A 25,406-nucleotide genomic window follows, 5' to 3' on the forward strand; every position below is an offset into this window, starting at 1 on the left:
GTGTGCGTGCGTGTGTGTGTTTCTTGTCAGGGGGTTAGTGTGTGGAGGGGATTTGTTGGTTTTTATTGAAGTTGTCTGGTGACTGCTGCTTTAAGGCTGCAGAAAATGAAAGCGCTGTAATAAAGGCAGTATATCTGAGAGAACCACTGAGGGCTTCAAAGACTTTGTCTGGAATCCAGAGCCTAAGGAGTGATTTGCTACCAAAGCAGACATGTTGTGAGTTGAATGAAAAGCTTGCATTTGAAATGAAAAGTGTACAGATATGTCGGCACAGGTAATTCCAAAATAATTTGTTTTTTGTTCTTTTTTTTGTTTGGCCAAATATGCCGTCTTCTTGGATCTTTATGACGCAAATCAACATTGTGATTTTAAAGGTGGGGTAGGTACGTTTGAGAAACTTAGCCCCACCATAGCCCCACCATGAAAAATGATGTTAAAGTAAGTAAAATAAAATCCGCCAACTCGCGCGGAGTAAATTACACAGACAGCAGTTAGTAAGATTGATTTCGATGACTTCCGGTTGGACGAACATGTGAGGGCTGCGTTGTCTCGTTCTCCCACGACTTTACTTTCTACATTTAATTTAAAATCACCGAAGTTGAGTTAGACCGCTATTGTGTGAACATAATTTGGAATATAGATCAGAAAAAGCCGATGTGATGCCGAAATCTGCATTGAAAACGGAGACGAAACAGGCAAAAAAGACCGAAACTGCTGTCTCAGACATGGCTAGCATAATTAGCCTGCTTGAAGAGCACAGAGCTAGCTCAGAGCTAGCACAGAGGGAGCACAGAGCTAGCATTTCAGCTGACTTCAAAGCTGCCTTTGCGGTACTGGAGGCGAAGCTGAACCAAACGCAGACCACATTAGCAGAACATGGGGAACAAATAGACTCTCTTGAGACCAATGCCAATCTGCAAGATCAGCGACTCCGTATACTCGAGGAGAAGTGTGCGGTATTAGCAGATAGCAATGCTAAGCTGGCTGCAAAGACCGCAGATCTGGAAGGTCGGAGTCGCAGAAATAACATTAGAATCATTGGACTTCCTGAGTCTATTGAGGGACCCCGGCCTACAACCTTCTTTTCTGAACTTTTGGTCGAGCTGCTAGGCAATGAAACTCTCCAATCCCCTCCCGAGCTGGACCGTGCACACAGAGCGCCGGCTGCTAGGCCGCAGCCAGTGGCGAGACCGCGACCTGTGATATTGCGGCTGCATCGCTACCAAGTCAAGGACCTGATTGTCCGGGAGGCCCGCAAGAGACGAGGGGATCTCCGCTACCGTGGGACACCAGTGCAGATCTACGAAGACTTCACACAGGAGGTTCTCCAACAGCGGGCGAAATACCGAGACATCATGTCAAAGCTGTAAAACCTAGGCCTCAGACCGGCTCTTCTGTTCCCTGCTCGCCTGCGGATCACACTTGGAAGCGGGGCTAAGAAAAGGTTCCCCTCGCCCCTGGAGGCTGTAGCCTTTGCAGCTGGCTATGAACGCGAGCCGGCTAACTAACCACTGATGTTGTGCTAGGCTAGTGGTGGCTGAGTTAGGCTAGGCTAAACCACGCTAGCGCTGCATTGATGGTGGACTGGGTACGTTACAACCGTTATGTTTGGACACAATTGATTGTATAATCTAACGTTACCTAGCCATGACAGCGCACAATGCGACATGTGGTCTACATTTATTTTTTGTATGATTACATTTTTGTATTTACATTATATACCCGGGGTGTTTTTTGCAGTTTTTCGAATGTCCTTGTTAACTCGTGCTGTTCACAATTGTTTCTGGGCACTTTACAGCCGTCGTTCTGTTAGGACGTAATTTCTTTTATAACTAACGTTGCTCGGCCATGACAGCACACGATGTGACATGTTTACATCTATTTTTATTTAATGTAATTGTTTTCATTTTTGTATTTACAGTCTATAGGCCTACCCGGGATGTTCTTGCACTTTTGCAATGTTCTTGTTAACATTTGCTGTTCACAATTGTTACACTTACTAAGGAGGTTGTATCTGCATGATGTGGGTACTGAGACACCTTGAAGAAGGAGAGATGATTCAGGTAGGGAAGTTATTGCCAATTTCATTGGCAGATGGAGCTCAGGGGTGGGGAGGGAGGGGGGCTAGGGCATGGGAGGAGGTGGGAGGGAGTAGAGGATGGGAGGGAGAGGGTGGGGCATTTATTTTGATGGGGCTATAGGTTTCCATTTGTTTGAGGCAGCTGTTTCATTTACATTCTGTTTTGTCATCTTTATGTACACTGTTCTCTCCATTTTTAGTTGTGGATGTTCTAGGGCTGTTACACCTTCGATGCTGTACGCGGTGTCATGGCTAATGTAACTGGTACAGGGACTGGCGGTGGACAGGCGGTCAGGATACTCTCTTTGAACACTGGTGGGTTGAATGCTTCGGTGAAACGCACAAAGATTATGACACATCTTAAAAACCTGAAGGCAGATATAATGTTTATACAGGAGACACATCTATGTAAATCTGATCAGCGAAAGCTGAATAGGCCGTGGATTGGACAAATGTTTCATTCACAATTTAACCTAAAGACAAGGGGCACAGCCATTTTAGTTCGGAAAAAAGTAAATTTCACCCCTACTAATACAATTTTAGATCCAAATGGACGTTATGTCATCATTTCTGGTACACTCTATCAGAAGCTGGTCATCTTAGTTTCTGTGTATGCTCCCAATTGGGATGATCATCATTTTGTGAAGTCGCTATTCTCCACCATCCCCGATTTGAATTCCCACCTATTGATACTGGGAGGACATATGAATTGTGTTATAGACCCAGCACTAGACAGACCTAGTTCCAGAACTGTGGCGCCCTCTAAAACGGCACAAACTCTCTCTGCTTTTATGGACCACTATGGCTACGTCGACCCGTGGAGATTTGTACACCCCTCGGCTAGGCAATACTCTTTCTTTTCCCATGCACATCATTCATACTCTCGCATAGATTATTTTATTGTTGATAAAACATTTATTTCGTCGATTGTCTCTGTTCAGTACTTACCGATAACTGTATCAGATCATTCAACTGTGATCCTGGACCTTAACTTTGATCATAAGCCTAAGGAATTTAGATTCTGGCGTCTTGACCCTCTTTTACTTTCTGATGCAGCCTTTTGTGTATTTCGGAATCAATTGCATTCTTCTGTGAGACCAACCAAAACGAAGAGACCTCTGCGTCCCTACTCTGGGAAACCCTTAAAGCTTTTCTTTGGGGTAAGATCATCTCGCATACGTCTCATCTTAATAAACTTTGTAGAGCACGCCAAAGAGAACTGGAAGAATCTATCATTAATCTAGACAACCAACTATTTTACACTCAATCACCTGATCTATTTAAAGAACGGATGGGGCTCCAAACAGAACTTGACCTTCTCCTAACAAGAGAGGCTGAACGACGACTCCCACATTCACGAGGGTCTATATATGAACATGGTGATAAAGCTGGCCGTCTCCTGGCCCACCAACTAAAGGCTAGGTTTGCCTCGAACCAAATCACCCAGATTCGGGACGGGTTGGGCTCTCTCACTTCTGACCCGGGAGAGATTAATAACATCTTTAAAACCTACTACTCTTGTCACTACACGTCTGAATCCCCTGATAATGAAGATCAGCTACATATATTTTTGGATAAATTAGATATGCCCAAGATTTCGACTAACGACCAACCGACACTAGATGCCAAACTGCAGCTCGCTGAGATTAAAGAGGCAATACAGTCCATGAACAGTGGCAAATCACCGGGACCTGACGGATACCCGGTAGAATTCTACAAAAAATGCTCAAATCAACTGTCCCCATTACTATTAGATATGTTTAATTCGTCGTACGACCAAGGCTCACTGCCGCCCACCCCTATGCAAGCCTCTATCTCTTTGATCTTTAAGAAGGGCAAGGACCCATTGAGCTGTGCATCATATCGCCCAGTCTCGCTCCTTTCTGTAGATGTGAAAATACTTGGGAAGATTTTTGCTCGCCGGTTGGAATCTATTATACCCTCCATTTTTTCGGAAGATCAGACGGGATTCATAAGGGGGAGGCACTCCTTCACAAATATCCGAAGACTTCTCAGCGTCATCCACAGCCCGCCTTCTCCTGCTGAACCGGAGGTTGTCATATCTCTTGATGCTGAGAAGGCCTTCGACAGGGTTGAGTGGGCCTATCTGTTTTCTGTCCTTCAACAGCTGGGCTTTGGTCCAGGCCTCATCTCCTGGGTTAGACTTCTGTACTCTTCTCCTCACTCCTCTGTATGTACGAACACCCAGCGCTCCAAATTCTTCCCTCTTTTCCGCGGGACGCGTCAGGGGTGTCCGCTCTCCCCACTACTATTTGCAATTGCTATCGAGCCATTGTCGATTGCTCTAAAAGCAGAGAGAGGAATTAAGGGGATTCAGAGAGGGGATATCAAACACAGGGTCTCATTATATGCTGACGACCTTCTTCTGTATGTGCGCGATCCTATAGCTAGTAATCCACACATACTCTCACTTTTGACCACTTTTGGTTCATTTTCAGGATACAAATTAAACATCCAAAAGAGTGAATGTTTCCCTATCAACCAATTGGCTGCAGAATTACCTCCGTTGTCGTTGCCTTTTAGAATATCCAACTCAGGGTTTAAATATATGGGCATTGCAATCACGCAGTCTTTTAGTGCGCTACGGGAACAAAATCTTACTGTCCTGACGGCAACAGTCAAATCTGACCTACAGAGGTGGGGCCATCTGGCACTCTCTTTAGCAGGAAGAGTTCAGACGGTAAAAATGAATGTACTGCCCAGATATCTATACATCTTCCAATGCCTACCTATTTTTTTGCCTAAATCTTTTTTTTGGAAGGAGGCCCTGAGAGCCGTTAACACATCCTCTAGTTGCGCTAGACTCAGCCTAATACAGTTTAAAGTTCTCCATAGACTACATTATAGCAAGGCTAAGCTCTCCAAGATTTATCCAGATAGATTAGATGACCGGTGTGATAGATGCTCCCAGGCCCCCTGCGAAGGGACTCACATGTTCTGGTCATGCCCTAAATTATCGAGCTTCTGGCAATCTTTCTTCGAGTGTATTTCTGAAATTGTAGGTCTAAAAATCTCTCCATCCCCTCATATAGCTATTTTCGGTAGGAACCCAGATGAAATCAACATTACAAACACTCACACCAATGTCATTGCCTTTACCGCCTTGATTGCTCTTAGGAAAATCCTTCTTTTGTGGAAATCTCCTTTACCTCCCTCTTTTAAAATGTGGCTGAGTGATACTATGTCTCTTCTAAAGTTGGAAAAAATTAAGTTTACTCTCCGGGGTTCCTCGGATAAGTTTTACGCTCATTGGAGGCCACTGATCAGCTATGTAGACCATCTTCCCCCTGATATGGTGTCGCTGTAGGGATTCTCCCTTTATTTATCCATCTATAATTCTGATATGATTACTCCCCTGTCCGCCACACATGCAGCTCGTGTGACATCCCTGAATATGTGTTAGTATGTGTACTGTTGCCTCAGTGCTCCGGGAGAGGGGTGGTTGGGATGGGATGGGATGGGATGGGTTGGGATGGGGCGGGGTTAAGGGAAAGCGAGTAAGGGTTCTTTTGGGCGGGAAAAAAATGAAAATGCCTTAATTGCCGTAATGCACTGTTACACTTTTGTCTTACATGTGAGTAAAAATATTTGGGAAAAAAAAAAAGATTGATTTCAGTAGCCACTTGTCTGGAAATACCGAAGAATAGAAACGGTTTTGAAAACTTTTGTCACGTAGTGATCGTCTTCTCAATAGAACATCTTTAATAATGTCTTCTGGACAATCAGAATCACGATAACGGCGTGGTGTTGTTGCAGGAAGTCCCGACGGAGAATACTTTTGCTGTAATACATCTCTATATACATCGATACAACATTACGTGTTGATAGAAATCAACACGTAATGAAATAACACCCCACGGTTTGATGATTGATAGGTGTGTGGGCTGTCTTTCATTTTGACACACAGAACAATGGGTGCAATCCACCCTTATCCACAATGTAAAGTAATTCACACAGCCTCTTCTCTCTGTGAGGAGCAGCAGGTTCAGCTTTCAAAACAAAGTAACAAAAAACAAAAATGGCATTCATTTTTTTTAAATATGTTGTGTAGTGATAGATTTATTTATTTTTCTTCTCAAGAGAGTACAAGAATGTGTATTTTATGTTAATATTTCAAAAGATCTCCTGGGGGAGAATCGCCCCAGACCCCCCTGCAGGGGTTGGGTTTTCAGCAGTCAACTCTTTCACTTGTGGAAAAATTGCAGGATTGGCTCCAGGTCGCCCTTTTTATTTACTACAAGACAAATGTGCCTCTTTATTTCATACAGTTCAATTTGGATTGAGACAGGGAAATAATCTAAACCTCATGTGTGGCGTTTCACTGTCAAGGGGGGCGATATAGTGTGTATGTAATTACATTGCAAATACTGACTTGAGCCCCACCACTGTATGGGTTAGCCCTACCATAGATTACCCAACAAAAATACTCTGGCGCCGCCATTGGTTATATTCCATGGCATGCTCTTAACATCCCGATAGCAATGAATATCTTAAGTGCTTTGACAAAAAATCCATACAAAAATGTAATCTGTGGAAGCCCTAGTACTGTAAAAAGCACGACCCGGCTAAAATAACTGGATGGCCTACCTGCCTGTCAGCCTTCCATCTCGTGCACAAACTTATCTCGTGCCCTCATTGGTCATGTGCGCGTTTGTGTGTGTTGGAGGAGGGGCTCTGTAAGGAAGTGGCAGATTTTTTCCGGTTGTGTATTTTCAAATTCTAGCGCACTCGAGCTGGTTTTTCCAAAATTACCAACCCCACCTTTAGGTGTAGATGAATTTGCTTTTGAAACCTCAAATATTCTAAAGATGTGTTTAAATACACTCGGAGATAACACAAAAGGATCTGGGAGAAAATAACAGAAAGGAATGCAGCTCTGTGTTAATTCTGATACCTCAGTCCATTCTAATAACTTTGGACTTTTCTAGATCAACCAATGTATCCAGATGCTTATCTGTGATCCACATTTCAAACTGTTTCTACATTTCTTCATCACTCATTATAATGAGGCACTTCCCACTTTGTATTCCAACTGCTGCACAACAATCATAGGCAGAATCCGATCATACTTTACAGCAGGGGTGGGGAACCTTTTTCCTCTCAAGAGCATCCTCCGAGGGCCGTACAAATGATTGACCTCTGCTTAAAAATACTAAAATCACAGCCCATTCATTTGAAGAATGAAAAAAGCAACCTCTTAGTCCAGATATCTTACCATGACTCGCGCTAGATATCTTCCACTGACCCAGTACCGGAGATCTCTTTCTGATGACCTGCATAACCTGTCCTCTTCACACAGCAGGGTAAGGACCAATAGCTACTCCAAAAGTTAGAGTGGGAAAAGCTAACAACTGGGCCTGAAACCCTGATTGTGGGTGACTCTGCTGTAAGAGGTGTAAAAAGTCTGTGTAGTAAGAACAGCACCAAAGTACTCTGTTTTCCCTAGGATATGGTCTCTGACTTGGCTTAGAAGATCCTGCATATTGGGGCTGAACATCCGACTGAAAAATGTGGTACTGCATATTGGAACAAATGATGTTGTGAAACAACAGTCAGAAGTGCTGAAAGAAGACTTTAGATGTCTGTTGAAAACTGTGAGCTCTCTAAATGCAGAGGTGTTCATCAGTGGCCCTCTACCGCCAGTAAGAAGAGGAGTGGAGAGATTCAGCAGATTGCTTGCACTGAACACGTGGCTTTCAACTGCCTGTACTGACCATTCTGTCCATTTTATTGACAACTTTAACTTTTTCTGGGACCGCAGACATATTTTTAAGGCAGATGGACTTTGCCTGAACAAGTCAGGAGTGAAATTGTTTATCTCTAACATATTCAACTGCCTGCGTCATCAATCTGTTCCCTCTGCCAAGGACAAGCAACAAGAGGAATCAAAACAAGAGAAAGACACAACACATCGCGCAGAAAACCTTGAAAATCTATCACTGCACCCGCCTGAGGAATGTCTTGATTATGGGAGACAAATGGAGGACTCTCCACCGCCCTTCACCCTCCTTATCTGAGGATACTCTTCCTTCACCCCACAGCTCTCTCTCCTCTCCGTTCACCCTTTCACCCTCGCCCACCCTCCTGGAGATCGCTGAACACACGAAGGAGATACAGAGGGTTGGCACCAATTCCTTCCTGGAGTTCAATGACCAAACTAAGGCGATACGCAGGGTTGGCAGCATGTCCTTTACCCCCGCTCCTCAACGACGCCCACCAAAATCACCGCAGAGACGCGCACCATCTCCCCCGTCCTCATCACCGTGCCTATGTCAACCACCTCCCCCCCCTTCAAGACAGCATCTGCAGTCTCCGAAGCCTGATAAGGATGTGTGTGTACAAAACGCAGCAAACTAACTGATATGTGCTGGGTCCAGTCTCAAGCGTATGGCACTCTCAACTCTTTCCAGGACAAGCCGGGGCCCTGTCTGTCAATAGCTTTGCCGATATCTGTGTTGATAGGTAATAGATTAAGAGCGGTGAATCAGCTTAGAAACAGGAAGTGCTCAAACTTTTGCGTGAGTTTATCAAATTTAGCAGTGATTCAATGTCAGCCACAGCTTGTCACAAACAATCTTACTGATAGTGTATGTAACAAACTTAAACTAGCTTTATTAAATGTCAGGTCTTTGGCAGGAAAAACATTTTTAATCAATGCTTTTATCACTGAGCACAATCTCGATTTTATGTTTTTAACGGAAACTTGGATTGAACAAAATAACAGTGCAGCTGTTTATATCGAATCAACCCCTCCCAACTTTAGTTTTATGAGTCAGGAAAGAATGCATAAGAAGGGGGTTGGAGTTGCTATTTTGTTCAATGATTCCATTCAATGCAAGAAGACATCTTATGGGAACTTTGCTTCTTTTGAATATGTGGCCCTTCAGCTGAAATGCTCCTCTCGAGCTCTAGTAAGTTACTGCCAAAAATAACAGCGTTACAGTAACGCGTTAATTTGTAACGCGTTAGTCCCAACACTGCTAATAAACCAATAAAAATGAATGTTCCTGAATGTTACTCCATTATTTTTTTGTATAGTCTCGGCTCCCAGACGTTGGTGAGCGGCGCCAACAGCGCGGCGAACAGAGATGAGAACTGTACTTAAAGGTGGGGTAGGTAAGTTTCAGAAACCTGCTCGAGTGCACTAAAATTTGAAAGTACACAGCCAAAAAGAATCCGCCCCTTCCTTCAGACTTCCTTACAGAGCACCTCCTCCGCGAGAGCAGGCTGCAGTAACGTTACATATCAGGCAAAGCTAAACACATCTAGGTTAGCAATACTACACAACCAAAGCAACTCCGATATTGACTCTGGTTTGACTTCTCCTAGTTTCCACTTTATTTTTGTTCTTAATTTGCTCCGTTACATTTCTTTCTTTTGCGACCAGTAGACGATGTTGAGCCTAACTCTGCCATGGTGAAAGTGGCCGCCTGTTGCTGGCGAGTCATTGAAGTACTGCTGCAATGCACGCCCAATGAGGGCACGAGATACATTTGTGCGTGCACGAGATGGAAGGCTGACAGACAGGGCGGCAATCCAATCCGATTGATTGTAGTTTTTACAGTATTACGGGTTCCACAGATGAAATTTTTTTATGGATTTTTTGTCAAAGCACTTAAGATATTCATTGCTATCGGGATGTTAAGAGCATTCCATGGAATATAACAAAAGGTGTATCTCGAGCCGGTTTCTGAAACTTACCTACCCCACCTTTAAGTACAGTACTTGAGTAAATGTACTTAGATACTTCCTGTGTCACATGCGGAGAGGCGGAGACACGCTGTGGGCGTGTTTGTGTTTACTAACAAGACTATCATGGCGGCAGCGGAGCTCAAGCCGAGTTTCTCCGCCTGGAGATTTTTATGTATGTGTCACATCAGGTGTGACTGTGCCTTTAAGATGGCACCGAGAGTTTTGGGATGTGTGAACCGGATACAGTTGTGTTGTTGTGGTGTTCAATAAACGGTCAACCTAAATGTCGTAGTCCATAGTCTTATATATACAACAGTGATATTCTCACTATTTCACTTTTGTCGAGGACAAAGAAAATAACGTTTTAGTTAAATGTAAGTTGTGTCTTGGCGGGTCAAAGATCCTATCTACTGCCCAAAACAGCAATTCAAATCTGTTGAAACATCTGCAGAAACAACATGCTGCGACGAAGCTATTAGCCTAGCTAAGACCACAGACCCAGACTCATCCGACGCCACTCCACCTCCACCTAAGCAACAGCGGCTGGATTTTAACTGGGGGACTGCTAGCCAGGGAAAAGTTGCACGGTATGTTGTAGAACACATGCAGGCTATTTTGACTATTTCTATTGCTATTTCTTGATCAACAGATTGTATTATTCTCCAATGCATTAACAGTACTGAAATGAAGGCTATAAGGGCATTAATGGGAGCCCTTTTTTTAAGTAACTAATGCGTTACTGTTCACACTGTTTGGTGTAAGTAGTCAGTAAAGTAACTGAGTTACTTTTGAAATGAAGTAACTAGTAATGGTAACTAGTTACTGGTTTTCAGTAACTAGCACAACACTGTCTATTAGTAACTGAGTGTATTACCCGGATGCCTCAGCATAAAGGAAGCTTCCTGTGCCCCAGGGTTGTTTGTGCTGGGTCCAACAGAAACTAATAAAGTTCATCAGCTCGATATAGTGTCTGTGTGCGTACATGTGTGTGCATTTGTGTGTAGATTATTGTGTGCATGTGTATGTAGGTGTCTCTTTGTGAATTTGTGTGTATAGGTTTCTGTGTGCATTTGTTTGCGAGTGTGCATCTGTGTGTTCAGTGTGTACAGGAGAGTGTGTATGGCCTTAACCTATGTACTAAATCCCAACATGAAAGTTGATAAACGAAGGCCCTCTGCTGGACACTGTTTGTTAACCCTGGTTCTATGAAACCGCACACACAAACACACACACACACAAATACACACACACACAAATACACACACACACACACACACACACACACACACACACACACACACACACACATCTCTGTACATTTATGAATTTACATCTAAGGCATTTAAATACAAGTGATTTATTTTTATTTTATTTCATTAAGCTCTCATTCTCAAGAAGACATGTTGAACAGCAATACAACAAAAAGTTACAGACAAGGACAAAAGTAAACTCAAGGCAGGTGGCCCTTGCTTCATTCAAGTTGAAGCATCCCGTTTATGCCCAGTCTGGACACACCTCATGCTATTATTGTGAATATTTTGTTGTTCCTTCTTTCAGTTCAAGTATGGTGCAATGACTTGATTTACTTCAAAGGGTCAGAATATCAAAACACTGCAGTGAATGTCATTTCTTTGTTACAAATATTGACCTGGCTCCTTTACTCTCAGTGAAAGGTTTGACCCTTTGCTAAAATGCTTCTGTCCTTACTCACCCGAAGGCTTGGCACTTAAAGCCTTGGTTTACTTACAGCAAACTGAAGTTGAAGTTGCAGCTTTGCACATACTGCACTGCGTGAGGGTTTCCCAGAGCACTAAATGACCTACATAATCTGGTTGGTTGTGCGAGAGGCTTAATTAACATTCCCTGAGTGTTTACAGTCAATTATTCAACACAGTGGCTTTCTGTGGGAGCTACTCATTACTCTAATGCTGTCACAGAGGGAACAAATCCTCTCTCTAAGGGAAAGGAATCCCAAGGGAAAAGATCTTTGAATGTCATTTGAAAAGCATGTAAGTCTGTATGATATCTGCTAATCCTGAAAAATCATCTGGGTAAAAGTAGAAAGAGAAAGTGACCCCGTTCAGTGCTGTGGTTCAGTGCCTCGCAGCTGGTCACAATGTGCACAGCCAAGCTGTGAGATGTGGGCTTGAGTGTAAAGCCCACGTACATAGAAAGCCCGGTTCCTACACTGCTGAGGATAAACAACACCCCCGCCAAGCTTTACAATTCAATAAGTGCATGCATGTTTCAGCATCATTGTGCATATCCGCTGGTTTGATATGAAACAAACCAAGTGCCTCCCTGCCCACATGCATGCATGCACACCATACAGACACACTCACAAGGCACATAGTCTATGGGTAAACACAGATAAACACATTCAAACCCTCCCAGCATTAAACAAGCTGCCAAGCAAACTTGTAATTACAGCTCATTCTCAGATGCTCCTACTTCCTTTTTTACACATTCTCTCTATTTTCTCTTCCTGTTGAGTCTTCTGTTTGACCGCAGGCTGTGTTGCATGTAGCTGAGGAGACGCCATGAGGCAGGATTTACATCTGGACATTAACATTCCTGACAATTTGCTCTGGTTACTGTGAAGGACCTGCTCAGTAAACGTCTGGGGTGATTTGTAAACGACAGAGGAGACCAAGTTCTTACAACGTGGGTGAAGGCAGATCCACGATCAGCCTGCCTCTACAGAGATGAGCAGAGCCTGCACATGGATGTGAGACAGGAGCTTCCTCATGTAAGATAGTCCCAGTGACAGATGCAGCAATGTTTTGAGTGGCTGGGATAAGCAGGGGTTCAGTCTGCACATGATCAGCTGCTCTTGTGGCTTTGCTGTTGTTTGCTATGGAGAGAGCAGTCTGGCCTGTTTAGCATGCAAATCACAAATACACAACACAGAAGATTACGTAGAGGCAGGGCACAAACAACCTGAGGAAGGCTGTTTGTGCCGCTACATTTGGGTTCTTCACTCAGCTCAATTCTACATGACCAGCTCTGTTTATCTTTTAAGAATTTCACAATGAAAAATACATCTGGTGGTTATTAATCAGATTTATTTTTTAGGGCCTTCGAACTTTCTTTTTATTTTAAAAACCCTTCATTTTTCAATCAACAAATACCGTATAACCCACACAAATATATAGTAACTGAAAAAAAAGAAAAGAGGGCAAAAATAAAGAACGACACTACTCCGCATTTACAGTCTTTCTTTTTCCTTGTATACAGTCTATTTTTCCAGCGTTGTTCACAGGTCCCTGCTTTAGTCCTTCCAGGGGTGTCAAACTCAAATACACAGTGGGCCAAAAAAATTAAATGGGTACTAGTCGAGGGCCGGACTGGTTCAATGTTTACTGCAGAACTTATTGAAATGAACTTATTGCACATATTAAACCTGGAACTAACAAAGCTTAAATGATTGCCTATAAAAACAACATTACACATTCAATATCAGTTGCATTCATTTCGTATGGCTCTATCTGCAGCTTTTCCAGAGTCATTTCTTATGATTACATTTTTCCAAAGGCCAACAACAGCTTCAAAAAAACTATTCCCCTCAAAAAGAAAACCAAACATGCCCTGTTGTCTAAAGAAAGAATGTGCAGAAGGAAACATCCTTGTAAACTCAGTTTGCTGCTCTGTGATGCTAGTTCAAGCAGATACTTGGCATCTCATCTTGGGTGCAAGGTCATCAATGTTTGGGGTCAGGCTCTGAGCGGAGAAAACCCTCAGGATTGAGTGAAGGTGTGCCTGCAATATACCGGCGGGCCAGATCTAATAGTAATTAGAAATTATCCTGCGGGCCGAAATTAAATCCACCAAGGGCCTGATTTGGCCCCCGGGCCTTAAGTTTGACACATGTGCCTTAGACAGTAGCGCTGTCTTTCCATAGTGTATCTTTCTTCTATGCACCATGACAAGTCAAATTCCTTGTACGTGTCAATCCACCTGTTTCTGATTCTACAACGTCCAGCCATTGAGCCAGTCTAGTACAGTCCAGTCCAGACTCTTTCATCTTTCATCGTGTGATGGCTTTTTACCCACATCAGGATTTTAAAAAGAAAGATGTTCCTCCTCTCCAATTATACCATCCGGATTAAGCCCAGGTTCATGACCCTGGGGTCAAAGGGGATTGTATAAACTAATATTTCTTTGTTAAAATAACCCTAACACAAAATGCTTTTACTTTTACACATAAGGTATGCGAGTGAGTGAAATGTCCACATTGTCTCCAACCATACTGCTGTTCACCCAATTGTTTATTTTTGATGGAGTAATATAGAAATGATGCATTTTTACATCCAAAATGTTACGTGGTTGAGTAAACCACATAAAATAATGCATGCATGGTTCTTTGTATGTGTTTGCTGCGCAAGCACCAACCAAAAACGTGTGCAGAGAGAGGGAGCTTTTATTCCCTGGCTGTGTGTATCACTATTCTTAAAGGCTGGTTCACCGCGTAATCTGAGATCATACCTTCTCCCCCATTCTTGACTGCAATATTTTTGACAGCAAACTCTGTCAGACATACACACATACAGTACTGTGTGACATGGTTTGGATCCCGGAGGATTCTTGTTCTCACACTTTTTATGAATGAGCTTCAGCGCTCAGTCTGGCAGCCGTAGATTAAAGAGGAAACACAAGTATAACCCTCACTGACAGGGTCCACCTGCTCCAACAAATGAACTTTCCAGTCTTCGTTATGATAGTTTGTCTCCTTAAATCCAGCATGATACTTGTTTTGTAAATGTTGGTCCTATTGACAGATAATTACAAAATATGGCAGTGTTTGCTTTAGGGCGTGGCTACCTCTTGATCACAGGTTGCTACAGAGATCCTCTTTAAGGGCACTCCTCGGGTAGTCATCATGTTGCATCAAGTCATTGTCAATGCCTCTTTGTGAAAGTCAGTCTTAACATATTAGCAATTTGCTTCATGTCCAATTCCTTCACCTGCATAGTGTGTGCAAACAATGAACTGTAACTGGCCAACTCTGTGTACAAGAGTAGTATTATTCATCCCGCTTCAGTAGTAAGATTCATCCCGCTTTCGTCTCATTAGTATGCATAAAAAAGTGACAGGTCACACCTCCCCCCATTATGCAAATGAGCTAAGTCCCGCTTCCCCTTTGATCGAGGTGTGAGATCTCAAGTAGGTGTGATATCCCAAGTAGGTGTGAGATCCGTCGATAGGAGGGGGTTGATGTGTATTCACAGGTGTGAAAAGCCCCCACTGTTGCGCCTTATGGTTTATCATAAAAAATGTTTCAATCACATTCGTATGCATAAAAAGTGACAGGTGGGCCCGCCCCCAAGTCTATTAAAACAAAATGCCGCTTCCATCACATTAGTATGCATAAAAGGGACAGAAGGGCCCGCCCCAATTATGTGATGTCAGAAGACCGAGGGGGTGGAGTGAGATATAAAAAAAAGAACCCCGTGCAGATAAAAAGCCAGTCATTTCCAATCATCAAGTCATCTTTCCAAAAAGAAAAAATGGCCAAGAGACGCCTCGATATGGGTTTAATCAGCGAGATGCCTGTGACAACTTACCGCCATCCGTCCGGAGTGCCAATCAAGAAACGGATGCAGTATCTGTGCCGGGTTCGAACACCTCCGGTCGAAGATCTTGAAGAGAAATGGCTTCTGGAAAATGAACATGTTTGGGGATACGTATTCAACTATATGGCGAATGAACTGCATTTCTACAATCTGAAGAATGGAGAAATGTATGGACCCCACAGTGTTAAAGCGACGTTGACCTCAACAGATTGGGCTGTGTTAACTCTGGTGTCTTCCAGAGATCTCCACGCAACCATTGTATCGGAAGAAGTAGTGCATCAAGAAAATACTGTGAAACCAGCGGTGTACAAGATATTTGCAACAAAAAGCAAAGAAACGCAAACAAAAAGCGAGATCAGAGAAGAGTTTTCACCGTTACCCCCCAATGTGGAGGAAGAAGAAGGAAATATCCCCCCGCCGCCAGAAGTGAAAAGAGTCCTGACAAGCACCGTCTGGGAAACTAAAAGCGGACCATCTGGGCGATGGTATTACCGCGCAAGCCGTTTGCTGACACAGGGGGGAGGGGTTCTTTCTAAAACACAGTGTCCTGCCATCTCTCTCTGTTTCTGCTGATGTGTAAAATATACAAAATAACGTTTTATATACTTACTCTCTTGTTAAAAGGTGATGAAGTTTGTAGCGTAAGCCAGCCATCAGTGTTCTAGTTTTAAGGATCGAAGGATCCAATGTATTTTTTAAATGGAGCAGAAATAGAACTAGTCTCCCAGTGCAAGTATCTTGAACAGAGAGTGTCATATTGGACTCGCACTTGACTTTTTTCAAGAAACATATCCAGAAAGTATCCAATACCATTCAATTCAACTTGCAACATTTTAAACAAATTAGACCTTTTTCTTAACTGTCAATGCTACAAAGTCATACCTCCACTGTATGATTGTATCCCACATTGAATACTGTTTTACAAACTGGTCGTTTGCTTGTGCCACACACCTGAAACCCATAGAACAGCTGTTCAAGAGAGCTATCCAGGTGTTTGACAGAAAGCCACAGTCATACCACCAGTGTACCATCCTTGAATATGCTGCTCATGCTCTTTCTGCATATCATGTATTTATTTTTGCTGTATGTATATATATAAATGTCATGTTCTTATATGTTCTAAAATCCGGCTCATTTACACTTGTAAGCATTATATTTGTTTTAAAGTGTTCATCAATGTGCACTACGGTAGCCGTGAAGAAAATTAAACATTAAAATATGTTATCGATGTCCCCATTCCCAGTTTGTTTTGGGAATAATTGCGATGTTTACTATGTTTTTGGTAGCTCTTAACAAAACAGATTTTTTGTAAAAGACTGCGACTCTAAAAGGCAAGTTTGTGATTTTAACACTGTTTCGATGAAACAATACATTATACAATATTACGACTTTTTTGCCATATTTTTAACACAATCTTTTTTTTGTGGTTGTAAGGCTTCAAGATATTGGTTTTTGAATAAACACATCATTATTTTAAAAAGTCAAATAGTATCAGCCTCCCATCGACTTTTTAAAATACTGATGTGTTTATTAAAAAAACATACTAGCACACAAGCCTGTTTTTTTGTGTTTTCAGTGTTTTCGGTGTTTCTGTGTGCCGGTGTTTCAGTGTTTTTGTGTTTTTTGTGTTTTTGTGTTTCTGCGTTTCTGTGTTTTCTGTGTTTCTGTGGTTCTGTGTTTCTGTGTTTTCTGTGTTTCTGTGTGTCGGTGTTTCTGTGTTTCTGTGTTTTCTTTGTGTCTGTGTTTTTGTGTTTCTGTGTTTCTGTGTTTCTGTGGTTCTGTGGTTCTGTGTCTCGGTGTGTCGGTGTTTCAGTGTTTTTGTGTTTCTGTGTTTCTGTGTTTCTCTGTGTTTTTGTGTTTTTGTGTTTCTGTGTTTCTGTGGTTCTGTGTCTCGGTGTGTCGGTGTTTCAGTGTTTTTGTGTTTTTGTGTTTCTGTGTTTCTGTGTTTTCTGTGTTTCTGTGTTTCCATGTTTCTGTGTTTCTGTGTTTCTGTGTCTCTGTAGTTCTGTGTTTCTGTGTTTCTGTAGTTCTGTGTCTCTGTGTTTCGGTGTTTCTGTGTGTCGGTGTTTCAGTGTTTCTGTGTTTTTTCAGTGTTTCAGTGGTTTCAGTGTTTTCTGTGTTTCTGTGTTTCTGTGTTTCCATGTTTCTGTGTTTCTGTGGGGGTATAATACGCATGTTTCAATACACATGTATCATACATATTCACTGTTACCCTCCCCTTGTTATAATGAAGACAACAGTGCATGTGAAGGACTGTAATACACATGTATCAGACACGCTCCCCTTGCTATAATGAAGACAACAGTTTTTAAAATGTAAAAAACACTTTTTTTTATTTAAAAAAGAAATGTCCTATTTACATTTAAACATTTTCACACACAAAATCAATAGTTATACTGATTGTAACATCCCCAGGAACGTCTCCAGCTTAGAATTCCCCAGATTACTGGAAATATCATGATGGAGTTTTTTCACTTCAGTCAAAATATTCATGTATATGCTGTTTTTGTCACGATTCTCATGTTATGTCACGTTTATAGTTTTGTAGGTTTGGGTGTTTTTGCTGTTTTCCATGTCATGTTTTCCTTTGGGTTATTGTCTGGTCCTTTTCCCTGTGTTTTCCTCTTGTCATTAGTTTCCCTGGTGTGTCTAATGGTCTGATTATGTTCAACTGGGCCCCTGTGTTTTCTCCTCCCTCCTCACCTGTGTCTGGTTGTGTGATTGAGTCTTGTGTGTATTTAAGTTCTGGGTTGTCTGTCTGTCTTGGTCGGTTCGTCTTGTTCCCTGACTAGTTCTGCGATGGAAGAGAGCACCCGGAGTTCAGCAGCGGGAGGCTGTGTTGTCGGAAGCGCGCCAGATGGCTAGAGAGAAACCAGGTATGGTGAAGTTCTTACCTGGCTGGATTTCAAAGATCCTCCCTGTGTGTGATTCCCGGCCTGCTAGCCCCAGGCATGCTAGCTCCTGGGCTCCCAATTCCCAACCTGGCACCATACGCCTCGGTGGGTTCCGTCTGCAGTCAGCCCATGCTTCTGCCCCAGTTCCTGCTCCTGTCCAGGAGTCATATTCTGGAACTCGTCTGGCTTATGGAGGTCCACGGAGTATTCAGGCGGCTGCTAAGAGGAGGAGTCGCAAGGCCAAGCTAGCAGCTCAAGCCCCAAGAGCCATGGTTCCGGCCCCAGAACCGGACCTTACAGCCATGTTTCCGGCTCCAGAACCGGACCTTACAGCCATGTTTCCGGCCCCAGAACCGGACCTTACAGCCATGTTGCCGGCTCCAGAACCGGACCTTACAGCCATGTTTCCGGGTCCAGTGCCGGCCCACACAGCCATGTTTCCGGCTCCAGAACCGGACCTTAGAGCCATGTTTCCGGCTCCAGGACCGGACCTTACAGCCATGTTTCCGGGTCCAGAACCGGACCTTACAGCCATGTTCCCGGCTTCAGTGCCGGCTCCAGTAACCATGGTCCCGACTCCGGCTCCTCGTCACCTGCTGACTCATCGGCCGACGCCAGCTCCTCGAGTCCTGTCGGCGTACCGGCCAACTCCAGCACCTCGTCTCCGGTTGGCTGTCCGTCCGACGCCAGCTCCCAGGGTTCTGTTGGCGAACCAACCCACTCAAGTGTCGTTGGAGGTCCCGCAGACTACCCCGCTGCCGAGGGTCCTGCCAACCCCATGTCCTGTGCCGTTGGAGGTCCCGCAGACTACTCTTCTGCCGGGGGTCCTGCCAACTCCATGTCTTGTCACGTTGGAGGTCCCGCAGACTGCTCTTCTGCCGAGGGTCCTGCCAACCCCATGTCCTGTGCCGTTGGAGGTCCCGCAGACTACTCTTCTGCCGGGGGTCCTGCCAACTCCATGTCTGGTCCCGTTGGAGGTCCCGCACGCTGCTCTTCAGCCGGGGGTCCTGCCAACCCCATTTCCTGTGCCGTTGGAGGTCCCGCAGACTCTTCTGCCGGGGGTCCTGCCAACCCCATGTCCTGAGCCGTTGGAGGTCTGCCGGGGGTCCTGCCAACTCCATGTCTTGCCACGTTGGAGGTCCCGCCGACTACTCTTCCGCTGGGGGTCCTGCCAACTCCATGTCCTGTCGCGTTGGGGATTCCGCCAACTGCTCTCCTGCCGGGGATCCTGCCGGTCCTGTGTCCTCTTCCATGGGGGATCTTGCCGACACCGGCTCCTGACCGGCCTCCGGAGCTGTCTGGTCTTCACCCCTCCTCGGACTCTGCCTTGCCCCCGGGCTGTCCGCCCGAGATTCCCTCCATGGACTCTGCCTTGCCCCCCGGGCCGTCCGCCCGAATTCCCCTTTTTGAACTCTGCCTTGCCCCCGGGCCTTCCGCTCGAATTCTCCTTTTTGAACTCTGCCTTGGTCCCGGGCCGTCCGCCCGAATTCGGCTTTTTGAACTCTGCCTTGCCCCCGGGCCGTCCCCCCGAATTCCCCTTTTTTTAACTCTGCCTTGCCCCCGGGCCGTCCGCCCGAGACCCGTCCTCCAGACCCCCTCCACCCACCCTGCTGGATTTTTGTTTTTTTGGGACGTCTGGAATCCGCCCCTTGAGGGGGGGGTTATGTCACGATTCTCATGTTATGTCACGTTTATAGTTTTGTAGGTTTGGGTGTTTTTGCTGTTTTCCATGTCATGTTTTCCTTTGGGTTATTGTCTGGTCCTTTTCCCTGTGTTTTTCCTCTTGTCATTAGTTTCCCTGGTGTGTCTAATTGTCTGATTATGTTCACCTGGGCCCCTGTGTTTTCTCCTCTCTCCTCACCTGTGTCTTGTTGTGTGATTGAGTCTTGTGTGTATTTAAGTTCTGGGTTGTCTGTCTGTCTTGGTCGGTTCGTCTTGTTTCCTGACTAGTTCTGCGGTGAGGGTTCTGTTTTGTCATTGTATAGAGATATCATAGCCTTGAAATAAAGGAAGTTTCAGTTTGTATCTGCATTTGGGTCCTGCTTGTTTCACAAACCGTGACAGTTTTTGACACAAAGATGCATTACATCTACAAACAGAGCATACAATGAGAGCACATGATACACTTTTGATGTTTGTTTAATTTCTTCTGTAATGTTACAGAATGTTTCGGAAAATGAAGATTCCAGGACCACTTTAAATGTTTCGTTTACAATCGTTTCCCAATGACCAGGAATAGTACTGCCAGAACGAACGATATCCAAAATGTCTTCTAGTTTACAAACTACAGCCATTCTGTTTACACAGGGATCACTATTCACTCTGTTTTCAATCGTCCTCATCACCACACTTATTAAAAGGGTATTGACTACATTCTGATCAATATATACCGAGCGTTTTGCATAGTAGTTCCCCATTTTTATTTTACTTTAAAGAAAAAGTCAATGTATCGAAAAAGAAAAAATCCCTGGCTTCAACCAACCGCAGGTTATTAGTCTTCTTCTCGGCATGGATCTTTTCAAGTCTCTCCTTGAGGCGTCTACAATTTTTGAGATTGTGCAGAAAAGCCTCCGAAGCGCCTTGGATCCTCCAATCATCCGTGAAAATTTCTTTATCAATAAGAGTCTGGTCGATCTCAGTAATGAAGTCGGTGAGCCAGAGTCTTTTCATTAACGTGTTGTAATGGTTTCTGAAGAAAAAATCGGGCATGTCATTCAGACAATCGTGTTGCCTCTGGCCGGGGTGACTGACTCGGCATCCGTTGCATATTTCTTCTCTGTACCGATGTATCACCCCCTCCACAATATCAACCAACACTGATTTCACTGTGTCCATAAACAGAGACGTCTTGGCCCAAGGAGCAAAATAAGCAGCAGTAGTACTGCAAGATTAGGGTGTCCAGAATGGTGGTGATGATGGTAGTCCAGGAGTTTGTTCCTGGCTGCAACTCACGGGGGGAGACTTGGTTTTTCTCAGATCCATAGCTAGTTTTCAAACTGTCGTCTTAGTGGGGTCCTTAGTTTTAGATGCTTTGCTGAGTGGAGGGAGGGACTTATTGCGTTGAGTGGAGGGGGAGTCATCTGTAGAATTGAGAGGTTTTTTCACCAGTATAATGTCACTCGCTGTTTGAGTCTTTTTTTTTTTAAAGTTATTTTTCAACTATCATTTTCAACCAAGCAGCAAGAGGTCAAATTTAAGAATAAGTAATAGTTTGTCACCATTTTACGGGAAATAGTCAGAGCGCAATGTCACATCTTAAAGACAGCTTGAACTGGATAAATGGTTAGTCTTCAAACATACCGTACGTTCTGCATGTTAGTTTATCTGGCCAATTGGTTTAGACCCTACTGCCCTAGACGCATGCTCTCAATAGGGAAGTCACGCTTTGGGAAGAGGTGTTTCATTTCACAGATCCACCTTGATTCTTGTTGTGCTGGCTGAAGGAAGAGGGACGGGGGAGGAAAATTCAGAGGATGAAGAAGCAGAAAAATAACTTGTTTTGTAAAACGGGCAGCACGTCAGTTTCAAGGAAAAGATGACACCGTGTTTATGCATGACATGCAAAATATCTTGAAGCCCTACAACCACAACAACAAAAAAAAGTACAAGTATATTGTGTTAAAAATATGGCAAAAAGTCGTAATATTGTATAATGTATTGTTTCATCGAAACAGTGTTAAAATCACAAACTTGCCTTTTAGAGTCGCAGTCTTTTACAAAAATTCTGTTTTGTTAAGAGCTACCAAAAACATAGTAAACATCGCAATTATTCCCTAAACAAACTGGGAATGGGGACATCGATAACATATTTTAATGTTTAATTTTCTTCAGGGCTACCGTAGTGCACATTGATGAACACTTTAAAACAAAAATAATGCTTACAAGTGTAAATGAGCTGGATTTTAGCTTTGAGCTAATTTCCATCTATAGTCCCGTCACATACAGCATATAAGAACATGACATTTATATATATATACAGCAAAAATAAAATACATGATATGCAGAAAGAGCATGAGCAGCATAAAAGCATTTACCACATGGCATTACAAGGTAGCAGCTATGATATATAAAGTGCAAGATAAGATAAAAGCGCTACATAAAGTGCAAGAGGAGATACCCCTGTGTTAAAGTGCATTTATTTAGCGGTGATTACACGTCTGTTTGTTGCTCAACCATTCTTTAAGTTGACCTTTAAAACTATTGAGAGTGGGACAATCCCGTATCTCAGTTGGGGGGCTATTCCACAATGAGCTGCCTTTAATGGAGAGGACATTTTGTCCAAAGGTGGTCCGTCTGTGGTGGACTTCACAGTCTCCTCTGGTTTCTGACCTAGTACTGCGTCCAGTGTGTTTTCTGTGGATGAATTCCCCCAAGGGGAGGGGGGCCAGCCCATGTAAATATTATTTTTTTAAAAACACATACTTTTAAAAGACATAAAAATGTCAAAAACTCAAGAAATTGTGATTTTCAAGGATGGTACAGTGGTGGTATGACTGTGGCTTTCTGTCAAACACCTGGATAGCTCTCTTGAACAGCTGTTCTATGGGTTTCAGGTGTGTGGCACAAGCAAACGACCAGTTTGTAAAACAGTATTCAATGTGGGATAGAATCATACAGTGGAGGTATGACTTTGCAGCATTGACAGTTAAGAAAAGGTCTAATTTGTTTAAAATGTTGCAAGTTGAATTTAATGGTATTGGATACTTTCTGGATATGTTTCTTAAAAAGTCAAGTGCGAGTTCCAATATGACACTCCCTGTTCAATATACTTGCACTGGGAGACTAGTTCTATTTCTGCTCCATTTAAAAATACATTGGATCCTTCGATTTTGACTGATCGTTTACGGAAAATCGTCGTTGAGAGTTTTTTCACCAGTATAATGTCCCTCGCTGTTTGAGTCTTTTTTTTTTAAGTTATTTTTTCATGTATCATTTTCAACCAAGCAGCAAGAGGTCAAATTTAAGAATAAGTAATAGTTTGTCACGATTTTACGGGGGATAGTCAGAGCGCATTGTCACATCTTAAAGACAGCTTGAACTGGATAAATGGTTAGTCTTCAAACATACCATACGTTCTGCATGTTAATATATCTGGCCAATTGGTTTAGACCCTACTGCCCTAGACGCATGCTCTCAATAGGGAAGTCACGCTTTGGGAAGAGGGGTTTCATTTCACAGATCCACCTTGATTCTTGTTGTGCTGGCTGAAGGAAGAGGGACGGGGGAGGAAAATTCAGAGGATGAAGAAGCAGAAAAATAACTTGTTTTGTAAAACGGGCAGCACGTCAGTTTCAAGGAGAAGATGACACCGTGTTTATGCATGACATGCAAAATATCTTGAAGCCCTACAACCACAAAAAAAAGATTGTGTTAAAAATATGGCAAAAAAGTCGTAATATTGTATAATGTATTGTTTCATCGAAACAGTGTTAAAATCACAAACTTGCCTTTTAGAGTCGCAGTCTTTTACAAAAATTCTGTTTTGTTAAGAGCTACCAAAAACATAGTAAACATCGCAATTATTCCCAAAACAAACTGGGAATGGGGACATCGATAACATATTTTAATGTTTAATTTTCTTCAGGGCTACCGTAGTGCACATTGATGAACACTTTATAACAAATATAATGCTTACAAGTGTAAATGAGCCGGATTTTAGCTCTGAGCTAATTTCCATCTATAGTCCCGTCACATACAGCATATAAGAACATGACATTTATATATATACATACAGCAAAAATAAATACATGATATGCAGAAAGAGCATGAGCAGCATATTCAAGGATGGTACAGTGGTGGTATGACTGTGGCTTTCTGTCAAACACCTGGATAGCTCTCTTGAACAGCTGTTCTATGGGTTTCAGGTGTGTGGCACAAGCAAATGACCAGTTTGTAAAACAGTATTCAATGTGGGATAGAATCATACAGTGGAGGTATGACTTTGCAGCATTGACAGTTAAGAAAAAGGTCTAATTTGTTTAAAATGTTGCAAGTTGAATTGAATGGTATTGGATACTTTCTGGATATGTTTCTTAAAAAGTCAAGTGCGAGTCCAATATGACACTCTCTGTTCAAGAGACTTGCACTGGGAGACTAGTTATATTTCTGCTCCATTTAAAAAATACATTGGATCCTTCGATCCTTAAAACTAGAACACTGATGGCTGGCTTATGCTACAAACTTCATCACCTTTTAACAAGAGAGTAAGTATATAAAACGTTATTTTGTATATTTTACACATCAGCAGAAACAGAGAGAGATGGCAGGACACTGTGTTTTAGAGAGAACCCCTCCCCCCTGCGTCAGCAAACGGCTTGCGCGGTAATACCATCGCCCAGATGGTCCGCTTTTAGTTTCCCAGACGGTGCTTGTCAGGACTCTTTTCACTTCTGGCGGCGGGGGGATATTTCCTTCTTCTTCCTCCACATTGAGGGGTAACGGTGAAAACTCTTCTTTGATCTCGCTTTTTGTTTGCGTTTCTTTGCTTTTTGTTGCACATGTCTTGTACACCACTGGTTCCACAGTGTTTTCTTGATGCACTACTTCTTCCGATACAATGGTTGCGTGGAGATCTCTGGAAGACACCAGAGTTAACACAGCCCAATCTGTTGAGGTCAACGTTGCTTTAACACTGTTGGGTCCATACGTTTCTCCATTCTTCAGATTGTAGAAATGCAGTTCATTCGCCATATAGTTGAATACGTATCCCCAAACATGTTCATTTTCCAGAAGCCATTTCTCTTCAAGATCTTCGACCGGAGGTGTTTGAACCCGGCACAGATACTGCATCCGTTTCTTGATTGGCGCTCCGGACGGATGGCGGTAAGTTGTCACAGGCGTCTCGCTGATTAAAACCATATCGAGGCGTCTCTTGGCAATTTTTTCTTTTTGGAAAGATGACTTGATGATTGGAAATGACTGGCTTTTTATCTGCACGGGGTTCTTTTCTTTTTATCTCACTCCACCCCTTCGGTCTTCTGACATCACATAATTGGGGCGGGCCCTTCTGTCACTTTTATGCATACTAATGTGATGGAAGCGGCATTTTGTTTTAATAGACTTGGGGGCGGGCCCACTTGTCACTTTTTATGCATACTAATGTGATTGAAACATTTTTTATTATACACCATAAGGCGCAACAGTGGG

General features: G+C 43.3%; 1 protein-coding gene across 1 annotated transcript; it reads left to right on the forward strand.

Moving 5' to 3' along the window:
• Nucleotides 1–226: 226 nt before the first annotated feature.
• Nucleotides 227–24,795, forward strand: LOC307016201 (uncharacterized protein; the record flags this gene model as incomplete). Its single annotated transcript, XM_079645244.1, has 3 exons — nt 227–274; nt 18,159–19,220; nt 24,785–24,795. Exons 2-3 carry the CDS (start codon nt 18,224–18,226, stop codon nt 24,793–24,795), a joined length of 1,008 nt encoding a protein of 335 aa, XP_079501370.1. The 5' UTR covers nt 227–274; nt 18,159–18,223.
• Nucleotides 24,796–25,406: the final 611 nt, after the last annotated feature.

Source organism: Notothenia rossii (genome assembly GCF_949606895.1).
Source record: "Notothenia rossii genome assembly, chromosome: 8".
NCBI lineage: Eukaryota > Metazoa > Chordata > Actinopteri > Perciformes > Nototheniidae > Notothenia > Notothenia rossii.